This window comes from Eschscholzia californica, unplaced genomic scaffold, assembly GCF_041429995.1.
Source record: "Eschscholzia californica isolate CP2 unplaced genomic scaffold, dmEscCali1.0.p SCAF_3, whole genome shotgun sequence".
Classification (NCBI taxonomy): Eukaryota; Viridiplantae; Streptophyta; class Magnoliopsida; order Ranunculales; family Papaveraceae; genus Eschscholzia; species Eschscholzia californica.
Genome location: NW_028238420.1, coordinates 47,778,279 through 47,804,029, shown reverse-complemented (window position 1 = coordinate 47,804,029; position 25,751 = coordinate 47,778,279). Strand labels below are relative to the sequence as shown.

The 25,751-nt window shown below is 37.1% G+C and overlaps 2 protein-coding genes across 2 annotated transcripts; both read left to right on the top strand.

The window, feature by feature from the left end:
- Window positions 1-10,102: 10,102 nt before the first annotated feature.
- Window positions 10,103-11,697, top strand: LOC147551065 (putative F-box protein At4g38870). Its single transcript, XM_086667005.1, has one exon. The coding sequence runs from the start codon at window positions 10,219-10,221 to the stop codon at window positions 11,557-11,559; it is 1,341 nt and encodes a 446-aa protein (XP_086523131.1). The 5' UTR covers window positions 10,103-10,218; the 3' UTR covers window positions 11,560-11,697.
- Window positions 11,698-23,367: 11,670 nt separating this feature from the next.
- LOC147551064 (1-aminocyclopropane-1-carboxylate oxidase homolog) lies at window positions 23,368-25,580 on the top strand. The gene is made up of 3 exons (XM_086667004.1): window positions 23,368-24,181; window positions 24,434-24,755; window positions 24,922-25,580. The coding sequence occupies exons 1-3, from the start codon at window positions 23,625-23,627 to the stop codon at window positions 25,171-25,173; spliced, it is 1,131 nt and encodes a 376-aa protein (XP_086523130.1). The 5' UTR covers window positions 23,368-23,624; the 3' UTR covers window positions 25,174-25,580.
- The last annotated feature ends 171 nt before the right edge of the window (window positions 25,581-25,751 follow it).

The following is a 25,751-nucleotide window of genomic DNA, read 5'->3' as shown; positions in this document are numbered from 1 at the left end:
TGCTGTTTGAAGTATATACAAGCTCGATGCTTTTTTTCTAAGATAGTTTACAGTTTGTCAATTTTCATGGAATTTTTTTCTATCCTTCGTAGTTCTTTACTTCTTTTACCTAAAAATGAAATGTTATAGAAAATTTCTTCCATTACCCACTTTCTTTGTCTTTTTTTCCCCAAGTAGTAATTAATTAGAATCAATTGCATGTATCAATGGATAGGTCAAAAAGAAAATATCCCTTTAGGAAAAGAATATTTACCTCTTCAGTTAAAGGCTTTCGATTTCTGTTGTTATGTTTTGCGAGACTCACTTTGAAAAATGATAAGCGTCACCTATGATTTTTAAAGTTATAAAAGAAAAACTCAAAAAAAAAAACACTTTCTATTCTAAAACTCAATTTGGGTTTTAAGGTAATGTGACAACAATTAATTCTAAGTCCTCTTGGTGATATTTCAACAAAAAGAAAAGTCCTCTTGGTAACATCAATGGTCCAGATGAAGATATCTAATTCCCAAGAAGATTCCTAAAAACACTAAAAGGGAGATTACTAACTCTGTGAAGACTATATCTGCAAATTCATGAATTAATATCCTAAACCCTAAACCCACGTAAACATTTTGAAAGATCTAATCCCGATTAGAGGGTCAATTTCCATCAATAAGTCAAATTTCGTGCATTCACGCATCAAAGATTTTTTTTTGAAATTCGGAGGGTATAGGTAACAAATTCTCTTCAAATTTAACAATTTTTTCGACTAAGCTCAAGCAACTGAAATTGGGCCAAAAAAGTTAAAAGTTAATTCACAAAGCTGGTAATCCTGATTAGATTGTCTGTTTACATCATCAAGTCGAATCTGTGCAGTTTCGAAATCGACGACAATGTTTTTTTAAATCTGATAGCCTAGCAAACAATTTTTTGTTCAAAACTAACAATTTTTCGGTGAAGTTCGTATTATTTGAATTCGACAAAAAAACTGAAAGCTAGTTGGTAAAGATTCTAATCTTTGTTAGAGTGTCGTTCGACGCCGTCAAGTTGAATTTTTCGACAATGAAGACACTTCGTTCAAATTAAAAGTCAGACACCAATTTCTTCGAAATTACAAGCTTTGGAAAGACTCAAAGAATAAGAAAATAATTCCATGGAAATAAAAAAGTTTCATGGAAAGTCTTCCACGAAATTTATTCTGTGGAAATAAGAGTTCGAGTTCTTTCGCATTTATTATTCCGTGGAATTACCAATTCTGTTATTTGGTTGACAACTAACTTCTGCTAATACAACATTCAATTAAGAGTTTTTATTTACTCTTTATTGTAGTGAAAATGACATTTTTACTTTGAGTTAATTTCTATTTGGCCCCTAAACCAGCTTCCTTTATGGCCCCCTATTTTCTGTAAATTCAAATTTGGCCTCTTATTTTCATGTAAATTCCATAACTACCCCTCCCATTATATATTTTTAAAATAAATTTAATTAGGAAATATCTCTCTCCACCTCACATCCCTCTCCACCACACATGTCTCTCCACCTCATCTCTCTCTCCACCTCATCTCTCTGTCCACCTCACCTCTTTGTTCTCCGACAAAGGTCGCCGGCCGGCGGCCTTCAACATAATTTTTTTTAAACTCTCCTCTTTCTCTCTTTAAGAAAAAATCCTCCCTTCTCCCTCTAAATATTGCGGCGAAGCGGGTTCTCTTTGCCGAAAAAACCAGATCTTGAAGGGGAAGTGAGGTGGAGAGACGTGAAATTTCTCAGCTTTCCTCTTCTTTTCTTATCTACTCACTGACCATTTAATATTCCCGGTCACACTGCCCGTCTGGTATTCATTTCTTGCACGCAAGAGTGATAAAGAAAGAAGTTTATCTTCCCCTTTCTTTCTCTTCATGTCTACCTGCTACCCATGAAAGTTTTTGTATTTGAGTCAAGGGTTTTGCTTTGGAGGGTTAGCGGGTAGATGGGTGATAATTAAATATAATAAGTAGAGGTAGGAACTAGGAAGGAAGAAGAGAAATTTGTATTTGGGGTTTAATGGTGGATTCACAAAAGAGTAGTGGTAGTGGTGAAGGAAGAATTTCAATGGGTATGAAGGGTTTGTTAAGGAGAAAACAAGTTGATTCTAATCGTTCTAAGACCAGAGGGAAATGGTCATCACAAATTAGCTAAAGAATTATCTGTTCTTCAACTCATTCCAATTGGTATTTGCTTTCTTTCATTTTGGGTTTGATTCTTATGGTTTTTTCTCACTTGTTTTCTGCTTTATGGGTTTGTATCAAGAATCAAGATCATCATACGTCAGTGGGTTTTTGTTTCCTAGTCTCTTTTGATGTTAGAATAATTGATAGAGATTCATTTTGTTTCATGGGTTTTGTCAGTTTAGCCTGATTTTTCCTACCAATTCAGTTTATTCTTATATGCATTCTAAAATGATGTACCCGTATAAGTTACGTAACCGAAGTTGAATTTGTGATTCCTTTAATTAGGTGTTGGATCGACGGTCGGGGCTGGAGTATATGTTCTTGTTGGAACAATTGCTAGAGAACATTCAGGTCCTGCACTTACTATTTCTTTCCTAATTTCATGATTTCAAACCAGACTTTGAAGGTCTGGTTTTTCCGCCCCCTTCGCTAAAATATTTAGAGAGACACGGGAAGATTTTTTTTTTTTTAGAAAGAGAAAGAGGAGAGTTAAAAAAATTGTTTTTTTTTTTTTTATGATGAAGGTCGCCGGCCGGAGAGAAATGTGTGGTGGAGAGGGATGTGAGGTGGAGAGAAATATTTCCTAACTAAATTTATTTTAAAATATATTAATGGGAGGGGTAGTTATGATATTTACATGAAAATAGGGGGTCAAATTTGAATTTACAGAAAATAGGGGGCCATAAAGGAAGCTGCTCACAAAGTAGGGGGCCAAATAGGAATTAACTCTTTTACTTTTATGTTTCCAAAATTATATTTTCATCCTTATGTTGTCTAAATTACATTTGTAGCCTTATGTTTTCAAAATTATATTTTTACCCTTATGTTGTAAAATTATTTAACCTTGTATCACTTTGCTAATTTAAGAGTAAGAATGTCAAGTCGTGAATAAAACAAGATAAAAATGTAAATTTGACGACATATGGATAAAAATGAGATTTTACTAATATAAAAAGGTAAAAATTGTAGTTTTGATGTAAAAGTGTAAACATACCATTTTTACAAGATAAAAGTAAGGATGTCATTCTGACCACATAAGGGTAAAAATGTCATTTTGATATTATACGAGAGTAAAAGTGTCATAAAGACAGATAAGGGTAAAATGTCAGTTTGATATTATAAAAGGGTAACAATTTAATTTTGGCTAGATAAAGTCAAAAAAAAGGGAAAAAAATTTAATTTTGGATATATAAAGTCAAAATGTCATTTTAACAACGTTGTAAACATGTCATTTGGTAAGAAGGACAAAAATGACATTTGCCCAATGTATAAGTAAAAGTTTATTGTGCTAAATTTTATGGGTAAAAATGTCATTTTGAACATATATGGAGATAAATATTAGGTTTCAAGTATCTGAATATATTAAAATATTTTTATTTTGATTTTTGACTATCCACAGAGACTAATACTTGGGGGGAACAAGGAATTAAAACTTGACTATTACATGGAAATAGATTCCCTAGGGAATTAAAGCCACGGATTTATACTTCGTAATCGTATCAAACGGTGGAAATACCTGTTTCCATGAAAATAGGAGATATCAAACACACCCTTAATGAGATAACACACTAATTATTTTTAGGGAAAAAACCTTCAATTGATAATGGTTACGATGTTTTAGTCCTTTGGAGAAGGGACCTATTAGTTTACAAGGACCAAGCTGTAACAAAGTTAACGACATTGTATCATTTTGATAAAGGTCACATTCAAGGGGCTAAACAGGAAACCACAAGGTTGTGAACAACCTGGTTATAACTCTAGAGCAGCGAGATATTGACACGTGGTGTTTTCTGATGCTCGCATGTAGCTCCATAATATTTGTGTAGAGGCATCACAAAATGCTATGATCAACGGTTGTGATCAAATTAGGAGTGGGAATCGGTTCAGACGGGCGGGAAACAGACACTAAGTCAACCGGTCCGGGCGGAACATGCATAAGTCTTAAGTGTCCATTCGGACATCCGGACAAAACGGGCGGGCATTTCGGATTTTTCTTTAACAAAGTGCCCGTCTGTGACCGTTTTAATAGTCGGGCAAACCGGGTATCGGTCGGTCGGGCACCGGTTACTAATGAACAAATAAAAAGAAATTTATCCGAAATTAAAAATGTTTAGTAACTAAATACAACTTTCTAAACTCTTACTTTACAATTCTAAAAAGTATATGAATACAAAATTAAAAGATAATCATTGAGATTTCTCATTGATTACGATCGGTGGTATTTTTCTTCACATGGATTACGATCAGTGCATTGTGGGTTCTACGGTGTATCGTGGGTTCAAGGGTTACTGATGAGATATCGAGATTTTGGAGGAAAGAGAGACTAGAGAAGTAGAGAGGTGAAGATAAGATTAAGAAAAGTGAGTTATAGGGTTATATATTTTTACTCTTGAAATCTAACGGTTGTAGCTAATCCTACAAATCTAAAGGCTTAAAATCAATCATATAGACGGGCGGGTATAACGGGTAGGATAAACGAACGGGTATGGACGGATTCGGTCGGGCGGACAATATAAGTGGGCGGATTCGGTCGGACCACCGGGTAAGGACCTATGCCCGCGTCCGTCCGCTTAAACTCTTTCGGTCGGGCGGGTACAGACCGATTCGGGCAACGGACGGTCACGGACGCTTCAGACTCGGGCGGTCGTGGGCGGATTCCGGGTTTCCGGACCAAAATCCCACCCCTAGATCAAATCAACCAAAACCCGACAATACCCCTCGAGTGTAAATTGCTCTAGCCGCAATTCCTCCGCTATGTCAATCCCCAACCAAAACCATTGGACGCAGAGGAGTTGATTTCCATGCAATTATGAAACCATTAGAATCTCTTGTTATTGCTGCATGAAACCTCCGTCGACCTATAAGATCTGATTTTGATGGCTCAATTCAGTGGTTGGATTCCTTTTTGCGTCTGCACAGAGGTGCTCGATATAGTAGATTCAGAAGGAAAAGACACATACCTTAAGGAATCCTTTGTATTCCACCAACAAAGAGTACATCTTCCACAAATTTCACATAACATAAGTAGCCATAAACTATTTTTTACCTTCATTTTAGTCACTTAACAAAAAGTTTTTTGAAGTTTCTAATGGATCATTTCTTCTCTGGACTATTATGTTAGATGGTGTCCCAACCATGGATATGATGATAAAAAGAGGATCCACTATGCCAAACAGATGTTCGTTGTGTAAGTTAAACTGTGAAACCTCTTCTCACCTTTTTCTCCTTTGCCCATTCACATCTAAAGTGTGGGATTCTATATATCCTTATCATCCTTTTGACATTAATGTCCATACCATTTCTCAAGTTCTTAGTAATTGGAAAGTTTCAAAGATTACAGATAGAAAGTCTTTCATTTAGATGTGTATCCCTCCAGCCATCATATGGACAATCAGGCTCGAGAGGAATCACCGAGTTTTGGAGGAAGAAGATGATACTGAACAATCTGTAGAGAATACAATCGTCAAGGTGCAGAGCGTAATTTACTTTTGGGCTTCGAATCAGGATTGGATTAGTAATACACAGCTCAGTCAATTTGTTAGTAATTGGGATGTCATGATCAGGTTATAAAGCAGTTCAATTGTAAGATTTTGCTTTTTTATTTTGTTGTCACAGGGATGGTTAGCTTCCTTAGCTACCGATCTGCTTTTCTTTGATCAATGAAACTATTTTACTTTCTTTAAAAAAAAAAGTTCCTAATGGATCTGAACTTAAACTCTTAATGCTGGGTTGTTTACAAGTCTAATAAGTTCTCGTAACTTAATACAATTTCAAAATAGGTGAAACTTGATTTCTATTTTCTGGTGTCCACCCATTTTGCACAGATCTGGTATATTCTTTTATTTTAACAGTTGGGGGGGTAAGACCTGGACTAAATGGGGTGAATGTCCAGGCAAGTCTGGGAGCTAAGGGTCGTCTTTTATTTTAACAGTGGTTCCATCTCCAATAATCCATGCGACATTGTTACCCATGGTTTGCCTAGTAGTAAAGAAATGCTTGCCAAAGTGTGAAGGATGATTTTGGACTTTAAGTCCAAATATTAACTTTTTTTTTGATGTTTTGGCCTTAATGAGCTTGACTTTTGGACTTTAAGTCCAAATATTAACTTTTTTTTTAGGTAGCTAATGGGCGGACAACTAATTTTTTTTGTGGACAACTGGTATAAGGGTGGAAAAATATTAACAACTTTTAAACAAGGACAACCGAAAACTTCTCCTACGTGTAAGCAAATTAAGTTGATTGAAGGATCTAAACCTAATTACTAAATTTTCTTTTTCTTCTTCGTGGTCTTCCTTTTATCTTCACCGGTGACAACCACCAATGGAAAATAGTTTGACCATGATTAGAGCAAGTTGCAGACTTCAATAACTAATTCTACCCAATGGTCTGGAAGATCAGATTCGTCAATTAAATATCTTCTTCTTTAGTGATTCTTATCAAGGTTTAAGAGAATCATTTCATTTAATCCAATCAAAGAAAACCTTAAAAAATCAACCTTATTGGCCCTCTTTATTTTCTAAACCAAGAAAGAACTCTGCAATCCTCTTTTATCAAGGAATTTGAACCTACGGTACTCTATAATCAAAGGAATCCACAACCAATTCTTTGAGAAGAGAAGCTTTTCTAGACATATTTGTTCCCTTTTTGAGAAGAAACCTTAAACCTCACATAAAAAAAACAGTACTATTTATCTTCTTCACTTTCTGTCTCTAAATCAACAAAGATGGAGTGATAGGATTGAATGGAACCAGAAGGAGCAAATTGAATCAAATGCAAAACAAGACCGGGTCGACGGAAGTGAAGAACGCCGTGTCGGGAGAAGGGAAAACCCTAATTTTATTGTGAAGAACAAGGAAAAAATGGAAGGAGATAGGAGTTGATGTGTTAGATGGTGGTGAGGTTGAAGAGAGTGGAGATAAGATCTAGGAATATGAACGTGGAATTTGTGACCAGAGAAGAAACAATGCTAGGGGATGATGGCCGGCAATAGAGGGATTGCCACCCGAGAAGATTGTGAAAGAAGAAAACGAAAAATTGATATTCAATTTGAGGTCCTTGGACGTGGTTGTCTGCTTGCACCCAAATTTGTTGTCCACCTAAAATATTTAGTTGTCCATATATTGGAAGCCTTTTTTTAATGTATTTGACCTTAATGAGCTTGACCCACATACCAGTAGGTCTAATGAGGAGCCTCCAAGTTATTTTAGAAATGAGAGACTCGTTTACTTGTGTCACTATCTTATGCCTAGACTTCCATACTTTTTGGGACTACTAAAGATCTCCTAGTTTATAAAATGCCATCTCCTCTCATGTTGATTATGACCGCACCAAAAGCTACGTTCAGTTTTATGACTTATTGTGGTGATATCTGGTAACTAAAAAGGTAAGCTCAGAAGGACGAGAGAACTGATTTTATAAGCACAATTCAACCAACCTGTGAGATGAGTTTTTTTCTTCTAATCAGTTAGAAATTTTTGAAGTTTCTCTTCTAACCATTGATGACTCCTTATTCTATTGAAAAAATGAGTGAAAAATCCAAAAATCTAGACCCTAATAAGAAAAAAACCCACTCAAAAATATTAATGTCAAAAGAACCCATTTTTTGAACATTTTTCAAAATGTTCACAACATATGTAATTATGTTGTTAACAAGACAACATATGTAATTATGTTGTTAACAAGACAACATATTTTTTTCATAACTCCATTTTTACCCTTACATGTTGACAACATATATCATTGTGTTGTTATAAAATGTTGACAATATCTATAATAATGTCCCGACTTATTATAAAATGTTGGCGTCATATATAATTATGTTCTTAACAACATATATAATGTATTAGTCAAAATATTATTTGTTCGTTAACGGATTTGTTAAATACAAAGGATTATATGCATAACATTTTAATTTTTGTAAAGGACAAATAAAAAAATGTTTTAGTCTATATATTTATGTCGAAAGCAAAAAAAAAATGCGGAAACCATTTATTTTTTCACAAGACAAATCGAAAAATGTTGTAGCCAAAATGTTTGTGTTAGTTTGTCTATGTAAAATGCGAATATTTTGGCAAACCAATGTCTAAGCAAAAACGAATTTGTTAAAAAATTTACAAATTGTTGAGACAAACTAAGATTTGTTCAGAAAATTACAAAATTGTCGAGAGCAAACCAAGAATTGTTCAGAAATATTCAAAATTGTTTTTTAACGTTGATTTGGGCGGAAAATTTCATTTTGGAGGGTAAAATTGTATTTTTACCTACTGGGTTTTTTCCTCATTATTATTTAGTATTGAGTCTGATTCTCTTTAACTTCCCCATTTTGAGCCTTATAATTACCGGCCCTATTCTATTCCCTGGTCTAAGAATGAAGGAACCTAAATGTTTGGCTTGGTCTAACATCAAAGGAGCCTAAAGGTGTGAAATGAATTCTTCTATAATATTGGATCTGATTGAAGCATTAGCAGTTGAGGCCTCACTGGGTTCTGATTGAAAAGGACAGTCAGAACCATTAAAGTCCATCGAGACTAGGCGGTCCAGTCCAAACGATCACACTTCCTTACCATGATTTCTCAAACTAAAATGAGTTGTAAAATATTCATTATATTTGGGTATCATGGCCTTTATTACTAAGGATTTTTGTTCCTCGTTACGTTGTTTCATTAAGTCCCCAAATGCCAAAATAATGGGACAAAATTTAACGAAGTGGCCAAGAGAGCTGCAGTAAGTACAAAACCGAGGAACCTTTTCAAATCTAATCTCGATAGAAATGAGTTAAGAGTTAGATAATTTAAGATTAACCCGTTGCGGTAAAGGTTTATTAAGCGAGTATCCAACACGAACTCTTCTGAATATACTCCATTTTAAAGCATCTTTCAATTGTTGTATGGACAAATTACCCTACTAAGTTAGGAAACCAATTCACCGTGGTGTTGTTAAGATGGCCGAGATGTATATCATGTAACGACATCCAGAACCATGCCGAGTGGAAAGAGTGAGCTGCCGAAGATAGGTCCCTCCTACTATCCTACATACTTGTAAAATAATCAGTTCGTCTGGGATTACCCAAGGTGAACTCTCTATTGCTAAATCGAGTGTCGTCGATGTCATGAATCTTAATAAGAACACATTATCTTTAACCTCCGTCACAGTGAACTTATTAGGACTATGAATGACCCTAGAGAAACACATAATCGCTTGACCAACTTCTATTTTCTTTGTACTTTATATCAATGCAATTCCACTCTTAATGACATCATTATCCCTAGGGTTAAGGTCCTCGCCCTCTACCGTGATCAGTGATTAATCTTCAGTGGCGAGCGCAATGAATTGGCGAAGAAACTGAACGCCTGATGAGTCCATAATGTCGAAAGTATAGAAAAGTGGAAGTAAAAAGGAATAGATTGACGAAGTGAGACTATATCTCGAATTGAAGTATCCCTAAAGGATAGAGCAGGAAGATAACCGACTTATCAATGGTCTGTATCTGAGAAAATTATTGAAGATAACCACTGGAATCGTTAAAACTACCCTATAATAACTGACTACAACCGTTTTTCACTGGAGAATTGTGATGTCACCGCCTAGGTTTGTAATGGGAGATACTATAATTACTTATAGGGTGACATGCTGGCTCACTGTCACTAAAAGACAAAGTTTTTCAAAGTTTGACTACGATCTAGACAATTCTTTTACCCGAATAAGTCAGAATGTCATCTTCCAGATAAAAAAATTATCAGTAATTGTTGCCTTTCCCCTTTGTAATCGCCCCGCTGGAGAGCCCTCCTTTGATTTTTCTCGATTTGAGAGATAATTTTGGATAACACCCTAAATCCCTAATTGAAGTCGAGTGGGTAACCCTAAAAATAGAAACCCTCAAAATCCACCTAACTTTATGCATATAAAACAGAAACCCTAGCTGTTCCAACCATTGCCAATTCCTCGTCTTTACTCCTACAGATATTGAGAAAAGATTTGTCCTCTTAATTCCAATTTCAACACCATCATCAACAACAACAACAAATTGAAGAAGATGAAAAACACAGGTACTATTATTTCAGACAGTCCTATGAGTAGTGGTTTTGTTTTTGACGAAGACACATTAGTATACGAGATACTAACTAGATTACCAGTGAAGTCACTTCTTCGTTTTAAATCAGTTTGTAAACTATGGAATTTCATAATTCAAAAAGATCAAAACTTTAATGATTTATATCTTACTCGATCAAAATCACGTAACCCTAGACTCGTTATCATCTTTAGACAATCAACAAGTGATAGTTTTGAGTTCTTGACAGCCGACTTAGTTGAAGGCGGAAGAGGAGCATCCTTTGTTGACAGTGTTACGACGGATAAAATTGTAACAATTTTAAACCCTATAAATGGTTTGATTTGCTTCATTGGCTTCAACAGTACTGTTCAAATTTACAATATTAGCACGAAAGAACGATCACCATGGATTAAACCAACTACGGCGGTGGAAGAAGCGAACAAGATTAGTGTAGTTAGGGTGCTATGGTCCAACTATCAGTTTGGATTCGATCCTGCCACTAATGAATACAAATTAGTCTGCATTCGTCATCTACGTCGTCTTAAGTCTATAGGGTTGTACATAACGTATGATGTTTGTGAGGTTTTGACCCTAGTAAAAGCTAGAGATGAAGATGACAACAGTATACTTAATAAGTGGAGAAGGATCGATGAAGTACCACCATATTCTGTTCATGATTCTTCTGTTTATGTGAATGGTTCTATATATTGGAGCACTACTAAACTTGAGATGAACATTAAGGAATTAGTAGATCCTAGTCCTGTATGTATAGTTGCATTTGATGTTGGAAAAGAGAAGTTTAGATCTATTCAAATACCCGATTTCATACTCGATGAGTGTAGGAATCGACATCAAACTAAATGTTCATATCGTCCCTATGTAGTATTTTATCCGACTTTCCGTTTAATAGAAGTGGAAGGACGTGTAGCTCTTCACACTAAAACGAGTTGTCACATTGTCAAGTTTTGGATATTTGATGATGACAAAAAGGATAATATAGCGACTGACAATCGAAATTGGACTGAAGTGACCATCAATGTACCTTCGTGTTCTGAAAATTATCAGTTTCACACAATACTTGATCAGATAATCTTAAAACCGTGGTCTATTGACCTGGAAGATAAAGAAGAATCTCTATTAAATGAATATGAAGTAAAGAAGAAGTCTGCATCTTTTTATTCGTACAATTATAAGAAGAATATTTTGGAGAAGTTTAAAATTAATGGAATCGTGTCGGACTCGAAGCGTTGCCCTGTTTCATTATTAACTTTATTTGTTGAAAATCCTTTGCATATTCTAAATTTGAAAAACTTACAAGCTTGATGCTGTTTGAAGCAATATTTGTTTATATTAGGGAGGGGTGTATTATATATATAAGCAGCTTATTTTTCTTAGGTATTATTTAGATATTACAGTTTGTCAATTGTCATTAGAAATTTGAACAATCTTGTGCTTGAAAAATAACATGTTATAACTAAAAGTCACGGAAGCTATCGAACCTATCCTAGAAATTGATCCGATTATGAAGATTAATCGAAAAGCTAAGTCAAAATCAAATATGCGAACAGAATTTAACGAGGTTCGGCTTTAAAGCCTACGTCCTCGGGCGAACAAGAAATCTTTATTGAAGGATAGATGAAGACGACTAACACAACCCGCAAGTTCGTCCCAAGATGGTACCGTATAGAATTTAACCTTCTATACTAGATCTTCGACAACCGAGAAATTAAACACCGCTCAAAACTATGAACAAAAAATTTCTCTCTCACTTGCTCTCTCTCTTTAGCTCTCTCTAAAGAAGAGTTGTTGTTGCTTGTGTTGGTGTGTTGATTGTGTTGATCAACCCCCTATTTATATATTATTATAAGCCAAAATTTAGAAACCAATTCTCAAGCCAAAACCGCCTATAGCCAACTTGGTTATACCAAAGCAAACCGCCTATAACAAATTTGGAAACTGCCTCCTCTTTTGAAATTTGGAAACTGCCTCCTCTTTTGAAATTTGGAAACCTTCCTCTCACAATTCTCCACCTCGTACACAATTTGATATTCTTCAAATTTTGGACGAACACCAGGATACTCCTTGTAAGATATATCTGCTTCTTGTAACTTCATCCGACTGCGCCATATGACCATGGCTGCCTACGTACCCTTTTACAGGATCAAGCCTACCGTAGTTCTACCAACCCTTCACATAAAGTTTACCTTGTCGCCATTACGCCCTTTCGGGCAACTTAACACGAGCCGATTTGCAGCAATTCCAGACAATGCTGAAACTTGCTACACGTCACCACTTTAGTCAACATGTCCGCGGGATTTTCATCGGTGTGTACCTTCATGAGAGAAACATCACCTTCCTCTATGACATCTCGTACAAAGTGATACCTGACATCGATATGCTTAGTACGAGCATGGTGAACCTGATTCTTCGCCAAGTGGATCGCACTTTGACTATCACACCATACATCCACGCACTCCTGCTTAATCCCTAGATCATCCAGAAGACCCCACAACCACAATGCTTCCTTCACACCCTCGGCCATAGCCATATACTCGGCCTCCGTAGTAGATAACGCAACTGTAGATTGTAACATCGATCGCCAACTAACTGGAGCACCATGTACCCTAAATACATAACCAGTAGTAGATCGTCTTCTATCTAGATCGCCAGCATAATCCGAGTCAACATAACCGCTTACCTGACATGTGTCTCCACCAAAGCACAAACCCGTATCAACGGTACCCTTCAAGTACCTCAACAACCATTTCACAGCTTCCCAATGTGTCTTCCCCGGATTTGCCATAAACCTACTAACCACACTGACCGCTTGTGAAATATCAGGACGAGTACACACCATAGCGTACATTAAACTGCCAACTGCACTAGCATACGGTATACGATCCATATGATCCTTCTCCACCGTAGTAGTGGGAGATTGTTTTCCTGAGAGCCTGAAGTGTGGTGCCAAAGGTGTTGACACCGCCTTCGCATTCTGCATCCCGAATCGAGAAACTACTCGTTCGATGTAACCTTTCTGATTCAAGTACAGTTTCTTACTTGACCGCTCTCTCTTAATCTCCATTCCCAGTATCTTCTTTGCAGCTCCCATGTCTTTCATCTCAAACTCTTGACTGAGTTGAGATTTCAACTTATTTATCTCCACCATGCTTCGAGAAGCAATAAGCATGTCATCCACATACAAAAGGAGATAAATAAAGTCACCTTCGCGAAGCTTCTTGATGTATACACAACAATCATAGTCACTTCTGCGAAAACCATGCTTTAGCATGAAAAAATCAAATCGTTTGTACCATTGGCGAGGGGATTGTTTTAATCCGTAAAGAGATTTCTTCAAACGACATACTTGATTTTCTTTTCCCTCAACCTTGTATCCCTCAGGTTGAGCCATATAAATTTCTTCTTCCAAATCTCCGTGCAAGAAGGCGGTTTTAACATCGAGTTGTTCCAGCTCAAGATCCCTGTGAGCAACAATACTCAATAGCACCCGAATAGAAGTATGTTTCACAACCGGTGAGAAAATCTCATTGTAGTCGACCCCTTCTTTCTGTGCATAACCCTTGGCCACTAGTCTTGCCTTATACCTTGTACCCTTGATCTCGGAAGAATCCTCTTTCTTTTTGTACACCCATTTACAACCAATAACAGACTTACCTTCGGGCAATGGGACAACCTCCCATGTCTTGTTCTTGTGAAGAGACTCCATCTCTTCTTGCATAGCAACCAACCAACTCTCTCTATCCTCCGCGGTAATAGCTTGTTTGAAGGTGACCGGCTCGTCGTCTTCCACCGAGAGTGCATATTCAACAAGATTTGCCTGCCCATAATGCCTAAGAGGTTTGTCTGACCCTAACCTCTGTACCGGCTTATATAACCGTTTCGGCCTAGTGTGTACCGAAACATCCTGCTGTTGTTGTTGTAAAACTTGTGTACCTTCCCCTTGAACCTCCTCATGATCGGGTTCATCAATTTCCTCATCCTGAGTATTATCCTGATGCTCCACCTGATCATGATTCCTAGAAACCCGTTGGTCTTCGGCTTCTACTTCCACTACTTGAGCTTTAGTAGACCCAACATCACCACAACTAGGCACCGTAGCTTTCGCCGTAGCTACAATAGACGACTCATCAAATACCACATCTCTGCTGATTACAAACTTCTTGTCTTCCGTACACCATAGCCGATAACCCTTGACTCCTGTAGCATATCCTAAGAAAATTGCCTTCTTTGCTCTATTGTCAAGTTTGTTACCTTTAACATGGTAATAGGCCGTACAACCGAAAACCTTAAGTCTCCCGTAATCTGCATGTTCACCTGACCACACCTCGTAAGGTATGCCGCCATCTAAAGAAGAATGTGGAGACCTGTTCACAATATAACAAGCTGTAGCAACAGATTCTGCCCACCATTCTACGCCTAATCCCGAATTGGAGCGCATACATCTTGCCTTCTCAAGTAGTGTACGGTTCAATCTCTCTGTGATTCCATTCTGCTGAGGTGTGTTTACTACTGTCCAGTGCCTCACAATGCCTTCCTGATTACAAAACTCCTTGAATGCCCCATCCGTGTACTCGGTCCCATTATCCGACCTTAACGTCTTCAGCTTTCGACCAGTTTTGTTCTCAACCATTGCTTTCCACACCAGGAATGTGTTGAATACCTCATTCTTATGCTTCAGAAAATAAAGCCAGACAAATCTCGAATGATCATCAACGAATGTAACAAAATACCTGGAACCACCCTTGGAAGGTAACTTTGCCGGTCCCCAGACATCGGTGTGTACGTAGTCTAACACCTCTTTGCTCCTGTGCTTGCTTGTAGAGAACGTCACCCTGTGTGCCTTCCCGAACACACAATGCTCACAAAACTCCATGCAAGGCTTCTTCATGTCCTTCAACAAGCCTTTCCCGCACATCAGAGATAGACCCTTTTCTGACATATGCCCAAGGCGCATATGCCAAAGCCTCATACAAGCCGTTGGATCCCTTCCATTGATTCCTACTGCTACATCTCCTGTAATTGTTGTCCCCAAAAGTTTGTATAAATTACCGTAACGAGTACCTCTCATTACTACCAAAGAACCCTTAACTACTTTTATGGAGCCATTCTCTATAATTATCTTACAGCCGCTTCGCTCCAACACACCAAGGGAAATTAGATTTTTCCGCAAATCGGGTATGTGTCTTACGTCCGTCAATGTTCTCACCACTCCATCGTGCATCTTGATACGTATTGTTCCGAGTCCCACAGTTTTACATATACTATCATCACCCAGTATAACTGTACCACCATCTACACTCCTATAGGTAGTAAACATCTCCCTATTTGGGCACATATGGTGTGACGCCCCTGAATCAAGCATCCACTTATCGAAGATCTTCTCAGACACCTCTGTCACCGAGAAACATTCGTCCGCCTCTTCTGACACATATCCCGCCTCTTGCATCTCTTGTTTCTCCTTGTAGCCTTCGTTCTTTTGCTTCAACTTTCTCTTTGGACAAGCCGCTTTAAAGTGGCCAAGCTCACCACAACTAAAGCACGTTTTCTTGAAAGAGCCTCTAGATTTGGATCTAGATTTCCCGCCCTTTCCCTTTCCCCTTTCATTACTCCTCCCCCTCGTTACAAACAACCCTTGTGCTTGATCCTTGTCTACTCCACCCGACGCCATACTGTTAGTAGCAACCTTACGAAGGTCATCCGCTAATAACGAATTTCTCGTCTCTTCCATGCTTAGACTATCACCAACAAGCATCAAAGTTTGAACAAGGTTCTCATAGGATTTAGGCAATGAAAGTAACAATATGAGGGCTTGGTCCTCATCCTCAACCTTAACATCAATATCCTTCAAATCTGAGATAATCCTGTCAAACCTATTCACATATTCCTGAATAGAAGAACCCTCTTCCATTCTACATGTGAATAATTTGGATTTTAAGTAGACCCGATTCGTTAAAGTTTTCGTCATGAAACTGCTTTCTAGCTTTAACCACACACCCGCCGCCGTTGTTTCTTCGTCTACTAGGAACGCCACGTCCCTCTCAAGACACAACATAATGGTAGCCCGTGCTTCGAGATCTAACTCCTCCCAATCCTCATCTGACATATCTCCTGGTTTCTTTCCCGTCAACGTCTTGTGTAATTTCTGCGAGATTAGCAGATTCTTCATCTGCATCCGCCAATAAGAAAAATCGTTTTTCCCATTGAACTTCTCTATCTCATATTTCCCTGCTTTGACCGTACCACTTCTCGATCCCATCTTCTCTTCGTTCAATCTCAACAAGGCTCTGGTACCAATTGTTATAACTAAAAGTCGCGGAAGCTATCGAACCTATCCTAGAAATTGATCCGATTATGAAGATTAATCGAAAAGCTAAGTCAAAATCAAATATGCGAACAGAATTTAACGAGGTTCGGCTTTAAAGCCTACGTCCTCGGGCGAACAAGAAATCTTTATTGAAGGATAGATGAAGACGACTAACACAACCCGCAAGTTCGTCCCAAGATGGTACCGTATAGAATTTAACCTTCTATACTAGATCTTCGACAACCGAGAAATTAAACACCGCTCAAAACTATGAACAAAAAATTTCTCTCTCACTTGCTCTCTCTCTTTAGCTCTCTCTAAAGAAGAGTTGTTGTTGCTTGTGTTGGTGTGTTGATTGTGTTGATCAACCCCCTATTTATATATTATTATAAGCCAAAATTTAGAAACCAATTCTCAAGCCAAAACCGCCTATAGCCAACTTGGTTATACCAAAGCAAACCGCCTATAACAAATTTGGAAACTGCCTCCTCTTTTGAAATTTGGAAACTGCCTCCTCTTTTGAAATTTGGAAACCTTCCTCTCACATAACAGTATTAATAATTTGACATTAGGGAAATTTGAAACTTCCTTCATTTATTGATTTACATCTTACCCGACCCGAAACACGACAATTAACAAGTGATGGATCAAGAGATCTTATTTCTGATGAAGAGTTCTTCTTGACAGCTGACTTGATTGAAGGTGGCAAAGGAGCTTCCATTAGTACCATTACTGATACTATTATAAGTACTACAAGGGAATAATATAATATTATTGATACAATTACAAACCGTATAAATGGTTTGAATTGTTTCATTGAATCAAACTTCGTCAATGCTGTTCAAATTTACAATATAAGCAATGGAGAAGGATCGATGAAGTTCCATCGTTTTTAGTGCAAAGTCCTTCTGTTTATGTGAAAATTGAAGCACTAATGAACTTAAAGAAGTGTTGGAAATGGTGGGTATTTACTTCCAAACCTTCAAACACCAAACCTTTATCTGAAAAACATTCTAGAGCAAAACTACAAACCAGATACTTAGAGTTGTTATTTTTAAATTGTTTGGTCAACAAATAGTGAACTTTGGTCAACAAATAGAGGACAAATGATGCTAGTATCATTGAATTACATAATTGAAAAGAGGTCTAGCAGTTGATTGAAACCCGAAATGACTAAAATTTGGATTAGCTTCCATTGGCAATCAAACTCTGGCTTAAACCCTAATGTTGCTTTGGCCCAATTATAGAAATCTAGAGAGAGTTGTGGGTTGTTTTCAGTCCTTGTGAGAATTTTGATGAAGAGATTAAGTGTTAATTTCTACTAAAGATTGAGCTTTTGAAAATGTGGAATCCAAATCGAAGTAACCATTATCAAATTCTGTTTTCATTGAAATGGCCAAACCAAATTAAGCAAACCGAAATTGTCTCACAAGTCTAATCCCAAACCAGATCGGTTCCGAGGAAGGCTCTCCTGCGCCGAAACACAAAAAAACGAGGAAAGAGGGGGGAAGTTTGTGTATGCATGTGACGAGAGGGAAAGAGAGGTTGTGGTGGTAGCGGTGGTGATGGTGTTAGTGGTCGGAAGTGGTGGCGGTGCTAGTGGTGGTTGTGTTAGCGGTCGGGAGTGGTGGTAGAGGCCAGAGATAAAAGTATAAGATGAAGATTAGGGGACAAAAACTAAACAAGTCGATTTTTGCACTCAAAATAAAATTGGCCCTAGGTCAAATCTAATTGACCAGAGTCTTTATTCTCCGAAGTCATTTATGGATTCTCCATTTCCGTATAATATAGTAGTCAAAAATTTTTAACTCACTTTGGGCCACCAAAATATCAGAGCCGGCCTTGTTCATACCCTAGCTTACCTCAAGACTTAATGTTGGTTAGAACTTGTAATATTGTGAGGGTTAAGACTTTTGATTTCCATTTGATTAATGCTAATAGCAATAATATAGTATTTACTTAGAATTAGATAAATTAACAAATTTCCTACTAGCTTATGTGGCATGTGCCAAAAGGCAAACAACCAGTCCGTAGGATCATAACAATGTATGACCAGATTAAGTTTTTAAAAAGCACAATTAAGTTCTTAATATCTAGTTAAACTAACTATATACGAGTCTAATAGTGGAAAACATTGGTTCAGGTGCATGGAGAAATTCAACGTTATGATTCAAGGACATAACTGAAAGCTTTGGAAGAAATGCTGGAGTTTCAAAGATCCCCACAATCTTCGTCCGAACACTAAATGAACTAGCTACGGACGACGAGTACTTAGTTTATAATCTAGATGATAGTAGTATCAATGTCAAATTTGAGAATTCAGCTTTCGTAGACATGAAAGATATGGACAAACACAGTCACAAAGTAAAAGAAATTCTTGAAGAAGTTCGAGTTGCAAAGGAGAAGGAAGGGGTGCTTGGATTCTATGCTCAAGATTTGGAGGTAAAAAAAGAGTTAGTGGAAGAGATCCTAATAGGAAAGTGCAGTTGAATTTCAATTTTGATCTATATACAGCAAGATCTACCAGAGGCCGACCATGTGTTGGCGACACAATGACCTAGCCGTCGCACCAAGTAACCAGGCCAGGCCGTGTTGGCTCGGACATGCCCAAAGGACGGTCTGACATGGGCACGGGGCCTAATCTAGACCAATAAGCTAGATATAGCAGCTTAGCGTGCCCTGGTCCAGGTTGTGGGCCAGCCGGGCCTGTCACAACTATGGCCCTGGTCGATCCCATTAAATGGGCCAGATTTATGTCCTGTTGATATATTGTTCTGTGAACAGTTTGTTATGCATCTGTCTTTCATATGATAATCTGCTGGGCTATAATTCTTGATTTTACAAAGAACATTTTGAATCATTGGTGACATTCTTCAGCTTACAAGCAATACGAAAGCTCAAAAGAGTAGGGCACAGAGTATTCTCCAGTCTCGTCCGTCAGAGGTTACTAGTTGCTTGTTTCTTCAATTAAAATTTCAATTCATCAACTAATCGCTTTATGGTCCAATGATCAAGAGATAATATCAGAAGATAATCCTAAATTATACAAAGACTTCACATAACTAATACAATTCGAAAAGACTTAACGATTTTTCCGCCTTCACCTATTTTTAGTAGTGAAGTTATGTTTTCGTTTGTTATGATTTTCTGAATATGTGTAATTGTTTAATAGTCATAGCACATGTCTAGGTGAGGCGCCTTAGCGCCTATATGTGTTAAACGCGCCTCATTCACTCACAAACTCTCCCTCACATTTGCTTTTACCAAGACATGTTTTAACACCTATAGGGGCACCTTTAAAACACACCTAAATTATACATCAACTCATGTGCAATATGTAAAACATGTGTATATTGAAAAAAACAGAGACCGACTACTACAACTCCAAAGGACTTGACAACATTTCAACACTAAAGGACTTTACCTTTTATGTTGTGAAATTGTGCATGTTAATATGGCTTCAGGTATCTGAAAGTCTGATTGAATATTAGGTTTGCAAGTTAAAGAGAGAACAGAGACATCTCAAAGCTTGACCAGTAGATATGTTCAAAGGACTATAATTGAGCATACTATCTTACAAAATCTGTTGAATATAACGTAGAAACATTACCCATGTGTTAATAAAAGTTGAGATACCAAAATCATTTGAAGTGGCAAAAGCCGCTTAGAGATGATGAAAGATATAAAGTATGACCTAGTATAGATAAAATTCAACTATGATTACAATAATCAGTTATAAGTGTTTTCGTAGGCTAAGAAGATATATAATCTACCACTCAAAAGCCGAAAAATTATATTCTTATATGAAAGCGAAATTTTGATATATGCATTAACTGAGAATTATATATAACTGACGGTAAAATTATCGAAGTTTTAGATGTTAGAATCACACAAAATTTGCATCGCTAATGAATGATGGAAACGACGTTCTGATCAAGACATGCTTTGCCATGCATGGGGATTGACAATTATATTATTATTTTTCTATTTTTTTTATTAATTAGAAATGATTTAGAACAAGAAAAACCTCTTGTTCTATATAAAAGAAGAACTTTTAACAAAAAAAATATAAAAAGAAGAGGGAAATGATGGTGCAAGTGAAATCCCAGGTAAATTTGAAGGAGAACCCCAAAGCAATAGCGAGAATTGGTTTGTCAAATTTCTTTTGATTTGTGTCCTAAGTCACGGAAAAATTTCGAGGGAAATTAAGAATTCCTTCTTAAATCTATCTATGATTTCCGTGGCTCTATCACTACTGTCGTGGTATTCGAGATGTTAAAAGTTCTTATTTGATTTACAAACTTTTACCCAAGTTCTAAAGTAAAAACTTATTAAAGCTTGGAGCCCCCAACAAACCTTCTTCCAGGGAAAATAATGTACCATGTCCTCTGAGAGTACCACTACCATATGTTCAAAAGCATATTGAACCCATGGTTTGGTAGGTTAAATTAATTGGTAGACAACCAGGGATTATAATTTCTTGATATATGCCATATATGGTTATATGCCTTGTATGGTACGAGAGAAAAGAAAAAAGCCTCAAAGCCGATACCATACTTGTTAACCAAACAAAGTCTGATGCGGCCAGTGAATGCCCTAAATCAGTGACCCACTACATTTTAGTGGGAGGGCATCCGTTGTAGAAGTTATCCATGGTAATGTTATTTAAAAAAAAAGGGTTAATTCCGTTTTGGCCCCCGATTTGTGACCAACTAGCCGTTTTGGCCCCTATAAGTGTCCGGCAGTTCGTTTTGGCCCCAATTTCCTGTTTGGCCCCAACATATTTTTGTAAGCTTCTCCATTATACCCTTATGGCAATTCTGTAAATTAAATGTATTTTCTTTCTCTTTGTCCACCTCACTAAGCAATTGCCACGTCATATTCGTCCACATAAGGTCGCCGGAAAATGTCGCCGGCGACCACCATTTTTTTTTAACTTCTTCTTCTCCAACCATCTCTTTCTTCTTCTCCAACCATCTCTCTCCTTCTTCTTCTCTCTCTCTCTCCTTCTTCTTCTCTCTCTCCTTCTTCTTCTCTCTCTCTCTCCTTCTTCTTCTCTCTCTCTTTCTTCTTCTCTCTCTTCCCCTCTTCTCTCTCTCTCCCCCTCTTCTCTCTCTGTTAGGTTTCCGGCGAAGGGTTCCCTTCGCCGGAAACCTAACAGAGAGAGAAGAGGGGGAGAGAGAGAAGAGGGGAAGAGAGAGAGAAGAAGAAGGAGAGAGAGAAGAAGAAGGAGAGAGAGAGAAGAAGAAGAAGGAGAGGGTTGGAGAAGAAGAAGTTAAAAAAAAAAAAAAAATGGTGGTCGCCGGAAATGATGTCGCCTGCGATATTTTCCGGCGACCTTATGTGGACGAATATGACGTGGCAATTGCTTAGTGAGGTGGACAAAGAGAAAGAAAATACATTTAATTTACAGAATTGCCATAAGGGTATAATGGAGAAGCTTACAAAAATATGTTGGGGCCAAACAGGAAATTGGAGCCAAAACGAACTGCCGGACACTTATAGGGGCCAAAACGGCGAGTTGGTCACAAATCGGGGGCCAAAACGGAATTAACCCTTAAAAAAATATCTATGAAGTTGCCATCTAATTTTGTGCAGCATTTTAACTTGACTTTTCGTTCCTCATTTTGTTTAAAAATTTATAGAACATAATTAATTAACTCCTAAATATGAAGCGTAAAAAGTGGATCCTAGATTATCTCTTTTCTATTTAGTCCCGAGAGACACTAATCAAATTAAAGGTTTCAAAATCGACCTAATACACTGTTATGATTCGTGGATAAGAGAAGATGGATTTCGGATGGTTCGTACATGAACAACTACGAAGATCTAGGTTAAAGGAATAAATCACACGACGGGATTTGACGAAGTAATCTTTCATCGGATTGGTATCAATTCTAGTATTATCATACAACTTCATCTTATTAGTAGTCCCTCAGTCTCAAAAAGAATGACCTAATTTCTATTTTGGATTGTCCCATTTTATGTCCTATTTCTAAAAATAAAGAAAGAAACTTTTCGTTCTTTCCAATAATACCCACTACTATAAATTTAATGACAACTTTATTTAAAGGTAAGTTGAACTTTTTCATTGTAAATTATAATAGTTAACGAGGATACAATTGGAAAAACCATGTTATCTTTGAAAGTCAAACACCAATTAATGATGTTCCCTTAATAAGTTGGGTTTTCAAAATAGGTCATTCTTTTTGGGACGGAGGAAGTATTATTTTATTATCGTTGATCTCATAGGATCTTTAATCTGTGACCTTAAGGATCTTTTCATTCTCAATCTTAAGGATCTCTTTTTTCGACCTTTAGGGTTTTTTCTTTGAGTCTGTGTATTGTCAATTCCTTTCCCTTCATGAGACACTTTACATTCGAAAGTTCTGTGAACTTTACTTATGTAACTCCCATGTAGTTCTCAGAGGAATAAGAAATTATCTACCATGTAATCTTGTGACTGTTATCAATTATGAATGAAATTATGGTTTAATAAAAAAAAAATTTAGGGGAATTTTAAAGGCGGTCCCCTGTGGCCTGTATGTTTTACACATGCTTCCTCCAAGACAAGTTTGAGAGAAAATGTAAGAAACAAGGCGCCTTTAACACATACTGGGGCGTCTTTAAAACACTAAAAAATCTAAAAAGTTTATGTTGTATTGTAAATTTTAGAGTTTAAGTGTTGCATTTGGGACGCTCTTAGTGTAAATTAATGTTTATGACCTCAATTTACTACTCTTTTCATTTTTCAATAAATTTTTAAATGTGAAATATTAATATCTGAACATTCGATACTTGAGGAGTCCGACTATTTTGGTGGGTATGAGTGGCCGAGTGGGTCTTAAGTGTTCAACAAAAAAAAAAAGAGTGGGTTTTAAGCATGAGATATTTGCAAAAGAGTCCGCTCGAAAACCCATTGGTGGGGACGGCCGGCAGACCCCACCCCTTACTTAGGCCTATATATACAAATAGCACTTAACTCATTTTTCTCACTGCAATCTCCACACAAACCAATACATTTTCCACAAAGATATCTATACAAATCTGTTTTTCATCTTAATCAATGGAGATCATAAACTCCGAAAATCCCTCCAAGTACGATCGAATGAAAGAATTGAAAGCGTTCGATGATACTAAAGCGGGTGTTAAAGGATTAGTTGATGCAGGAGTGACAAAAATCCCCAAGATTTTTGTTCGCCCACAAGAAGAACTAGCTCAAGATTTCTACAAACTAGCTCTAGACTTGGTCTCTGAAGATAGTAGTCAATTCAAACCTCCAGTTGTAAACCTAAAAGGTTTGCACGATAACGATCCTAAACGTAAAAAAAATATTGTGGAAGAAATTCGACGTGCTTCAGATGGTTGGGGTTTCTTTCAACTGGTGAATCATGGAATCCCTAAAGATATTATGGATGAAATGATCAAAGGTGCACGTAGATTTTATGAACAAGATTTAGAGATAAAGAAAAAATACTATTCAAGAGATCACACTCAAAAAGCAATATACAATAGTAACTTTGATCTTTATGAAACAAGATCTGCTACCTGGAGGGACAGCTTCGCCTGTAAAATGTTATCTCCTGGTCTGCTCGACCCTCAAGAATTGCCCGAAGCAATCAGGTTTGTGTTTGTGCATGAGTGTTTTTTAGTTGTTTAATAAATTTCGATTCGTCTGAGTCAGACTTGTTTGAACCTAAGTAGTTCGAGTCTGATTTGTTTTGGTCAAGGGTCTAAATTCAAACTAAGTTGACATCTCATTCAACTGGACCTACCCAAATTAGTCATTCAGACGAGTCAGAAAACGCTATTACTTCTCATCTTCATGCAGGAAACAGTCGACCTCGTCATAATCTATTTCTCGTCTTCATGCAGAGACATTTCAATGGAGTATGCAAAGCATGTTATAAAACTAGCCGACGATCTTATTAAGTTACTATCAGAAGCTATTGGACTCAAACCAGACTACCTTAAGAACATGGGCTATGCTGATTACATGATGATGGCTTGCCATTACTATCCAGCATGCCCACAACCAGAATTAACAATGGGTACAAGTAAGCATACAGATCCAGACTTCTTCACTATTCTTCTTCAAGATGATGTTGGTGGTCTTCAGTTTCTTCATAAGAATCATTGGGTGTCTTTCAAACCTGTCCCAGAATCATTAATTATCAACATTGGTGATATGTTTCAGGTAATTATATGTCTAAATAACATACATTATTCCTAAACATATATGTATACTGTGAGAATAGTTATAGTCCCACATGGGAGAATAACACAAACTTAACATACACTATTATAGTTTCATTTTTATTTTATGCAGTAAAATTTTAAGTAATTTGTCTCCTTACTTGCAGCTAATCAGTAACAACAAGCTTAAAAGTGTGGAGCATAGAGTATTATCGAGTCGTGCTGGACCAAGAGTTTCAATAGCGTGTTTCTTCGAAGCGAGTAGTGATGAGTCGGCAGAGCCTTGTGGTCCTTTAAAGGAATTATTATCAGATGATAATCCTCCATTATATAAAGATATCTTGATGAAAGACTACATTGACTATTATGTTTCGAAAAAGCCTAACAGTGGTCATCCCCTAAACCACTTCAAGTTGTGAAGTTCTGCCGATACTGTTCGACATTGTGTGTGTGTTTGTGTCTTTTCGTTAGGGAGATTGTGATTGAAGACTAGTGTGCAATTGGTGTAAGGAAAACTATGTTTGTGTGATTAATAGTTTGGTATTATACGTTGAAATAAGATTAAATGTATGGGGACCAGGAAGTCTCATTTTGATATAGAAATGTAGCAGAAGGTCAAATAAAATGGTGGTGTTGGTAGGCCCGGAAGACTGAGATTTGGTGCTACTACAAGCCATCTGGTACTTTAGGTTTGGTGAGACTTTCAATTTATATGTTTGTGTGAATGCTTTATGCTTTTGTTATATTGATAATGTTCTCATTAATTATATGTACTTAGATTCTTCATCAATAATCCATTGAGTGCCTTGTGTGTTTTGTTAGAAAATTTTCACTATATTTAATTTCTGAAGACTATATTTTGTTAATTTATGTTTGACAGGGTTAATTCCTTCGGTGGGGCTAATTCGTTCGGTTGGCCCTATAATATGTGACCAAGTCAGTATATTTGGTCTCAAACATTTGACCAACACCAATCTTACGTCGTTTTAACTAAGCA